Genomic DNA, 9,398 nt, shown 5'->3' on the forward strand with positions numbered 1-9,398 from the left:
GAAGTTAAGTAGCACTACTGTCACCTACTGGTATGGAGTGTGGTTCATGAGGTAAAGAGAGTAGAGTTTCCAATCATTTTCCATTCCCACATATTCCAACTTCTGGTTATGCAAGATAAAATTAGACTTTGTCTTTCCTAACAATATATATTTGGATCATTCGAAAATGTTGTCATCCAGTTCAAGTTCATCTCGTTTTCCATCTCTCTGCAGAAGTGGCACAAGTCTTCAAAGTCATCTGATAACTAGATGTAAAAGTATAAAAACATATGTATATACCTTCATATATATATAAATAAATAAATACACACACACACACGTAAATTGGTAAGGTGACTTAAAGGATTATTTAGTTTTATTTGAAGGGAGGTTCTGTGAAGTTATGAGTAATAATTCCTTTACTTGGGGTGCAAACACCAAAAAAAGGTTAGAAAACAGGGTTTATTTTGTTAATAACTGAGCTTTAAACAATCAGGTCTAATTTGTTTAACCAAGTATCCTAAATTTGGAACAAGAACTGATATAAGTTGATTTAAAAACGGATTGAAATAGCCCTTTAAAAAAGCCATGATGATGTAAAGAATCATTAAGGAAAGAAACATGTTTACCAAAGCTGCATTCCTCTTTTACACGTCACCTTAACATGCGTCTTGATAAATTTTTCTCTCTCTTTTTTTTAAGTACCTTTATATATGTGCATTTTGTTGCACCACTTTATTTTGAGTAAATTGATCAAATATATGCTCTTAAAGTAAAGAGATGATACAGAAATCTGAATTGCGTTTTATTCTTTGTTCCTTTTATATACATCAGAGAGTTGTCAAATCACAGAAGCTCACAGAAGATTTAAGGATTCAATTAATCCTTGGAGTGGAGTTGGAGTTCTATGATAACTATGTAATCATAGAACAAATAACATTTAGTCTCACAATAGATCATTACGTCTGAAGTAATTTTGTTTACCCAATCTCTGTGTTTCTATGTGAAGTCATGTGGAGTGAGAAAGAGCTGTATCAGCCAACCACTCAGTGCAACATGCTGCTCTTCTCTGCTCTAGTTCAGCCAATAACATTTTGGATTTGCACCGGTTGAGCAACAGGAATGTCAGGCTCTTGTTTATGTCAAATAAACAAGAACAATACATGGCAAATAATTTAACTCTAAGTGTAGTATTGAATAAACCCCTCAAACCAGAACAGATATCGTCTCTTAGCATACTTTAATGAACTGTGCTTTCCAAAGAAAAATCACCAGTCTGGGAAAAATGTAACATTTTGTTTTTAAAAATTTACTCAATATCAATGTTAACAATGCCACAAGTACTACTTAAAATCCAAAGTACAACAAGATCATACGAACATTCCTTTTATTCATTGTGATCTGAATATCGGCATCTCTTTATGATAAAGTCTATGCGTTGATGCTTTTGGCTAACTTTGTTTCAGAATCTTTCTCTGTTGTGGTTAATTTTGTCAAAGAAGTCAGTTTTGTTGACACGGTGACAACACTTAGGGATAAATATCCTCAGTATATGACTGTGCATAGAAATTTACAATGGTTTTGAACTAGTATTAAGCTTAAGACTTGTTTATTCTGGCAGCCACTGTGTAGAAACACTGCTATCAGACCCACGGCTCCAGCCTTGCATGTTGGACACCTGTACCGACAAAGGACAGTGGGAAGGCTGCATGTATGCTGAGGAGTTCTGGGTGGTCTGGAAACACACTCCTTCTAAAACGCTGGCAGAAGAAGTCTTTCCAGAGGACTCATATTCAGGGTCAGTTGGCTCCATTTTAATTTGGATGGTTCTTGATTTGATTCGTAGTTTATGTGGTAAAGCTGAAGAACTGACATCTGGCACTTTGTGAGTAGAAACAATAACGCTTTTTTGGTCAACTACTGAAGGCACCAACCCCTTAGGGACTTGCTGCTCATCCTCACCATCTGATGCTTTGCATAAAGAATTTTCATCTGAGGTCCTGGGCGAGTTACTGGATGACCTGGCAGTCTGCATGAATGATGCTGCTTGTGAGTAAACATCAGACAAATGGCTAACCTTACAATTTTTGTAGAGTTTATATGGTGTACTAGTTTCCTGCCAGGTGGAATTTTCTTCTGGTTCTTGTTTAAAATCTGTGGTCCTATAGTCAGTAAAGCTTGCTTGACTTGCAGCCCATGTTTCAGACATGAGAGGTAAGTGTTTGATAGCTGATGCACAGCTTTTGCTTAGCTCTACATGTACAAGATCTCTTTTGAATAAACTCTGGATAGCAGTGGGAGATATCAACTCTTTGTGGGGGTTTACCGTGAGGGGACTAGATAAATTCTGAACTTCTTGGATATATGCTGATGCGCTAACTAAGCCAAACTTCATTTTTAATGACAGCAGTTCTGCCTTGAGGGAGGCATTTTCCTCTCCAAGTGCCATCAGCTTGTTTTCAAGGACCATGTCATTAATGCGTCTCTTCTCTCTTGAGCGCTTGGCAGCTTCATTGTTTTTGCGTCGTCTCTCCCAGTAAATGGTGTCTTTCTTTTCCTCTGGGATGAATTCACGTTTTTTGCGGCACATAGATTTAGTCTTGAAAGGAAATGATGAAATTTTGTGAGGTACAAGATTTTTGTTAGCTCTGTGTAAAGCCACAGCAAGCACCAAGGCATCATCTCCACTGTATGACTCACTGGAGTCAGTGTCTTGCTTGACTGATTGCATATTCTTAATGTCAGAAACAGTCAGTAAATTCAAAGGCATTAACTGTGAGCCATAATGATGTTCTGGAACAGCAGTAACCTCTACACTGAATCAGTCCACTTGAATAGAAGAAATCTGTGAACAGACAATTAAAAAAAAAGATTATTTACCAATATGAAGAAAAAAAGCTCAAAAACTGTCAGGTTTTGTAAAGTTTATATATTTGTGTGGTGGAAGGAGTGTCTTCATATGTTAGGAATAAGGGTCAATAACTTAAAAAGGTGAATTTATGTTCTCCAGGAAATTTGTGCCATTTTACAACACAATCAAGTGAAATTGAGTTCTGTGTGTTTAATAGGTTCCTACCTATTCCCCCTTCAGAACATCATCACAACAATGCTTCTGCATGATGCTGTTTGCAACTGTTCATAGAAGCGTTGCAGCACACCTTGCAGTTCCACCAGGTGTTTGCTAATTGCTGCTGCCACTAATCTGGGGCAGAAGCTAAGCTGGGAACTGAAGGAGGAGCTTTAGGGAAGTAGGCAATATTTTGTTTATTTATATTGTTTTGTCTATAAATAAAACAACAAAACAAAGTGTCTATAAACACTTGCAATAGCAAGTGTTTATAGACACCCTGGAATAGTTGCCACAGAAGATTTAAGGATTTTTCAAAGCAACACTCCAGGTATGCTTTACATGAAAAAATATGGAGCCCCTTAGGGGACATGGAGGATTTTTTCTTTTACATTGTAAAAGTATTGCGTTCCCTCGCAATAAGTTTTGTGTTTCCTCGCAATATGCTTACTTATGAGGAAGTTTTTCTGCCATAATCCAAGAGCACGCATTTTCAGACTGAATTCTGGCTTTCATGTCTTTTGTTCTTAAAACCTTTAATACTTTTGCTTACATTTTTATTTTAAAAGCAGGACTTCATGTCTTTCTTCTCAAAACTTGTAATGATTGTACTCAAAACTTCTCCTCCTGCTCACACTTAGTCTCTGCTTGGACTCTGCTCACTTTTGAAAATGCCTTTTGTCACAGTCACTTGGCAACCTCTCAGCCAATAGAATGAAAGTGTTGTAGTGGATGCATTTGTTTCCTTCTAGCGGGTGTGTCTGTGTGGCTACTATCAATTGTAGCAGCCTGCGCCACCCACTAATTATGGGTGGCGCACCATGATGGACTATCATGAGGATTAAGCTGTTAACATGATGGCTCGGGTCAGACAACAACTTCAAAATTGTAAGCTATGCTCCAACCATTAGCATCCATGTTACACTGAGCATTTCTTCTTTTTAGGGCGGTTGGCAGAACACTGAGAACGCTGACGTTATTATGCAACTCTACTGCCCACGCGGGACACTTTTAGCCCATAGAGACTGCAGAACACATACAGGTTGCATTTATTTGGAAGTGTGAACGGCCAGGCCAAGAAAATCCAATTTGACAAAAAACCGGAATTGGATCATTTCAAGCTGCAGTGTGAACGCAGATAAGTGTGAGCAAGAAGAGAAGTTTTGAGTACAAGCTTTACAAGTTTTGAGAAGAAAGGCATGAAGTCGTGCTTTCAAATTGAAAATGTAAGCAAAAGTATTAAAAGTTTTGAGAACCAAAGACATAAAATCCTGCTTTCAGACTGAAAATGTGTGCTCTTGGATTATGGCAGGAAGATTCCCCCATACTTGTGGCAATATTTGCTGGTCCATTTTGTAAATTGACTCACAAATGTCAATTTAAAATTTCAAATGTATATACATTTAAAGAGCCTCAGTGAAAATGTATTTATTATTAACTCTTTGGTGCAAAAAACGGATTGAAAATCGATTTATTTACTGCATGTTCTTCTGCTTGTGTAAGGCTGAGATGGAACTGCATAGGAAAGCAGTTCTTCAAACCATTCAGACTACCAATACAAAACAGACAATCAAAACTGTCAGATGACTCATTATCCTGTGATAATAACTCAGAAATAGTCCAAATAGTTTGGATATATTTTTTATTTCTTTCCTTTTTATGGAAAGGTTCTGTTTATTTCTTAGGTTTGTGGTGCCTTTCTATACTAAAGAAAAATATGTAAAACTTCAGATATTTCACAAGATATTAACGTACATGGAAAAACTTTGCAAAAACCTTATATTATAGCAGAAAGTATGATGGCCACCCTAAGAAAGGCTTATAGCATTAAATTATGCCGCATGAACTGATCAGTACATTATTGTGAGAGAACGCAAAACCTATTATGAGGTAATGCAATACTTTTGCAAAAGAAAAAAATCCTTCATGTCCCTTTGGGGACTTCGTAATAATGCAACTTTGTAAAATCAAACAAGTCGATTTTACATAGTCCTTTCCCACTGCCCTTTGCCTACTCAATTGTGTCTATCCAAAGAGCCCTGCAAATTTTAAACAGAGTTTGTTATTACAATAAACAGATGACTGATTTCATGTTGGTGTTACCTAGAAATCAGTATTATTTGTACACTGAGAAATGTGTTGTTTTTATAATCATCTGTTTAAATTAGGCATCCATAGGGGTCATTTTATGATGTCCCCACCAATATTTCCTACACTTTTTTTCCTTTATGTGTCTTCTTCTATTTGCAGATAGTAACTCGGCAGCAGCTGCTCACTCTGTTCAAAGCATTAACAGCCAGTGCATGACTGCTTTAAACATACCATAAATGACAAGTTCTCTCAGTGATTAGTGGATTTGAACATCACCTGACTTACATGCGTCATGTAATTACATTTCTTTGCATTGAGTCAAGAATATCGGTTCTCGAGAAAATGACACTATCAAGCAAAGAATCTGAAAAGGGGACGCAATGTTTTGCTATTTGTCTGCGACAGCAAGATACCAAGGTTCATGGGAATAACATTTCACAGGTCAGTAAAAAGTTGTAATTAAAAAAATAATTAATAATGTAGGTAGTAGGTTAGTTATGCTACAGCTTGACTTTGACAACCTTAATATGTACCTGTGCTGCACAGTTTGGTGTGTTTCGGTTCAGTTAACACAAAATAAGGCGACCCACATACATTTTCTGACAGATAATTAGTAGCACAAGTTTTTAAATTAGTTAATCAACCACCGCTAACATCAGGTGATCACTTCTTAATGATCGCAAAGTTAACATTAAGCCTGAAAAATCAAAAAACTGTAAGAGTCTGAATGTTTTGTTTTGGTGTTTTTACATATTTTTTTGTTTGGGAAATGCTTTTGTGTTTTTTAATGTTGATTCCTGATACACTTGAATGCAACTTCTGCTCTGTGGAGCTGTCTGTTATTGGTTTCTATAGTAACAAGTGATGTTGGCTGCCTGAGAAAAAAAAGAATACAACCACCAGTTTTTCTATGTTTTTTTCAACACTGAACTAATTATATCATTTGTTCATAGAACCTGGCTGTATTCAGAACAATGAAATATTTCATAAAGCATAGGAACCAAAGTTTGTTCATTTTTAAACCATGGTTCCTAGAGCAGCAATTAGGTACAATTAAATTATTAGCTAATATAAAAGAGAAATTTGCTTAGTCATCTCTTGCATCTTGACAGAACTGACCGACACCAAACTATTTATAAATTTATATGCAGAGAGAATACATATTTTACATATTCAACAGCACTTTTCTCAGATTCCTCATTATTCTGGTTTTTGAATTCTATAATAACATTTTGATTGCTATGGAATCTAATCTTGATGTTTTTTAGCACTTGACAAAATCAGATAATAAAGGCAACAATATTATTGTGATAATTCTTCACAAAAAATATTACTGAGTTGTGTAACTGTTTCCAACTGTAGGCAAGCATTGAGCAAATATGCACTCATTCCATAAATTACAATATGAAGGAAATGTTCCTTTCTTATGTTCCATCAACAAGTGAAAAATATTAGACGACTGATGTTTTGCAGAAAATGAAAGAAAATGAAAACAACAACAACAACAATAATAATAATAATAATACAGACCTTTGGGCACATAAATAACTTAAAAACAACATTATATGTAGGAGACTGTATATCGTTTAGTATGTCCTGCTAAAAGGTTGTTATTTTCAAAAAGTATGATTAATCAGACAAGCCTCATCATGATATCTAATTTATTAAATATGACTGTATGGCATTCACATTTAAGTTTCAGCCTTATTACAACTTAATTTGAATGATTGTGCCAGAGTCAGTATATCTTTATGTTAAAAAAACAGACGCCACTAAAATCACTGTGTGGTCTTTGCATTACAATATTTTTGTTTGATCATTTTAATCCAAAGAAAGGACAGAAACTGGTCATTGGGAAATAAAAACCAGAAGAACATTAAAATGCAACTTGCTCAAAAAACCTGTTTTAACCATACAACTGGTGATTTGTTAAAGGTGAATTTAGAATAAAAAATTGAGGGCTGACAGATCAGAGTCATCCTTAAAATTAATTTGAAAAAAAAAAAACACAAAAAAAACAACAACAACCACATTATCAGTTACCTGAATATGTTCCACTATACTTTGGTATTCACATTAAACAGTTAGTTTCAAAAGTTTGTTAAATTCACATTAAACAGTTGCAAAAGCTTATTAAATTTTACAAGGTCTGTAACACTGGTGAATTTCAGATCAGTTTAGAGAATTTTGGACAAAATAGACAAGGCAATAGGCAAGTACAGTAAAGCTACTACTGTACATTTCATCTGTAACTTCTCTAAAATTATGTGATGTTACTAAGATGCCCAGTTAGAATCAGTACACGTTCTCCAGCTTGTGTGAAACTCGCCTCATGCCAGAAAAGTTATATTTCACGTTTTGTCACCCACTAAAACATTTGAGGACATACTTACATCTGCGCAGCTCAGTCTAAGTGGCCACAGTCGCCCTTTATGCTTCCTAAAGGATACTAACACTCAACTTAGGCTCATTGTCTTAATATGGCAATAACGTAGCAATATTAGTTTAATATACCAGAGTTTCAACTAGAGTATCAGATGAGGGTTTCCTACTCTCATCTTCCAGCAATTTTAGCTATAGGCCGTCAGCTGACCTTATTGCTCCAGATTCCTTCATTGTCGCCTGTATTACAGAATAACCCAGCCCTTGCTTCGGCCTCCTGTTAGCGATTTCTCCGGTGGTCATGCGGTTTTTATTCAGTGTCTATAACTATAAAAACCTGTCTTAGTTGCCGGCGTGTTGATTTAATGACCCGAAATGAGTCACGTGCAGCAGAAAGACTAAACTAAGATTTCACTCGGTTGTATGAAATCATAACCTCTTTATCATGTCGCGCCTGCTTCACATACGCCCTTAAACGTAACAGCACAAAAAAATCACTCATCCCAACAGAATAACCAGGACTTGTAAACATCTGACTCATCATGCTTTTATATGGTTATTCTTTTTACCTCTGCCACACGAAATTGAACAGCGTACCTACATTTGTGACAATTAACATCAAGCCTACGACCCTGCATAAGACCTGGACAAACACGAATCCACAGCAATGTAATGGATTTTTTGAAAAGTCACGAAATGAGTCAATTCCCGACATTCTAGACTTAAGGAGGCGTTTCTTCAGCTCTCCTGTTTAGTTTACCAAGGGGCAAGTGAAACGTAAGCTAACGTATGAGCTGTTGGAACTCTTTCAAGTTCGCAAATATCATCAGACAGCGTTTTCAGACTTAAAATCAACATCGAACAGTAAGATGTCTACCTTTTCCACCTCGATGAGTTTGGTCTTAGTTCATATCACATAGTTCAAGATATGTGCGAACCTTTCCATTGGCTTAGGATCTTGATGAAATTCCTACAAGTGACTGTCTTCCTTGGTACTTTGGTTATATTCTTAATGTGGCTAGTGACTCAGATCTGTGTTAGTAGGTCAGTTAGGAAGCGTATTTCCAGCTTAAGCTGAATGACAGCTAAATCAGCCAACCAGAACTGTTTCCCTCCGCTATTTCCCAGCCCCTTCGGCACTCACACAGGAAGTTGTTTCTGTTCTGCTTGCTTTACTGCTAGTTTTACATTTACAAATAACAAGCACGGGGAAGACACAAACAATGAAGATATAATACAAAACAATTGATAAAGTATATCAGGGGTGGCGAACCTGGGGCTCTTTGACGGATCCTGTGCGGCTCTTTGATAGTGAAATTTCCCACACTCCTTGAATTCAACACTGGCAAAAGTGTTGCCTTTAATTAAAATGTTTTTTTAATTAAACATTTTTTAACAATTGTACAGCATCACGTGGCATGTGTATACAAGAAGATATCACATTTTACAGGTTTAAGGCACACATAAAAATATGAGATGAAAGAAAAAAATGTGACATTAAACAGAGAAAAAAGAAAAACAAGCAGTAGGCCTACAGTATAGGGGCACTATTTCTCATCAAATTAATTCAGCTCATTACAGGCATCAAATAGTTGTTTTCTATGCTTCCTTTTCATCAGTTTTAAGGCTCTTGAGGGGTTGTCCATCAGAAGGCTTTCAAAGGTTGAAAAGTCTGGTTTTCTATTTCCCCAATGGATGAAGCATTTGGCAAGGATCAGCAGGTTGTTAAGTATGAGGTCACTTCTTTTGTCTCTGAGGGTGGTTCCAAATATTACATCTTCTCTTTTTAAGGGAAGAGATAGGAAAAGTTTTTTGTTGAGATCCAGTTTCCCCAAAATGTTCCAGTGTGCACAGAAAAAGAGATGATCTGTTGCAAAAG

General features: G+C 36.3%; 1 protein-coding gene across 2 annotated transcripts; it reads right to left on the minus strand.

Moving 5' to 3' along the window:
* Positions 1 to 767: 767 nt before the first annotated feature.
* Positions 768 to 8,589, minus strand: nfil3 (nuclear factor, interleukin 3 regulated). 2 transcript variants are annotated; one of them, XM_028025438.1, is made up of 3 exons: positions 8,397 to 8,588; positions 2,236 to 2,824; positions 768 to 2,205 (listed from the first exon to the last, which is right to left on the minus strand). In XM_028025438.1, exons 2-3 carry the CDS (start codon positions 2,747 to 2,749, stop codon positions 1,589 to 1,591), a joined length of 1,131 nt encoding a protein of 376 aa, XP_027881239.1. In that variant the 5' UTR covers positions 2,750 to 2,824; positions 8,397 to 8,588; the 3' UTR covers positions 768 to 1,588. The 2 variants fall into 2 exon arrangements, with proteins under 2 accessions (XP_027881239.1, XP_027881238.1); XM_028025437.1 differs by having other exon boundaries at positions 768 to 2,824; positions 8,397 to 8,589.
* Positions 8,590 to 9,398: the final 809 nt, after the last annotated feature.

This window comes from Xiphophorus couchianus, chromosome 8 (genome assembly GCF_001444195.1).
Source record: "Xiphophorus couchianus chromosome 8, X_couchianus-1.0, whole genome shotgun sequence".
Lineage (NCBI taxonomy): Eukaryota > Metazoa > Chordata > Actinopteri > Cyprinodontiformes > Poeciliidae > Xiphophorus > Xiphophorus couchianus.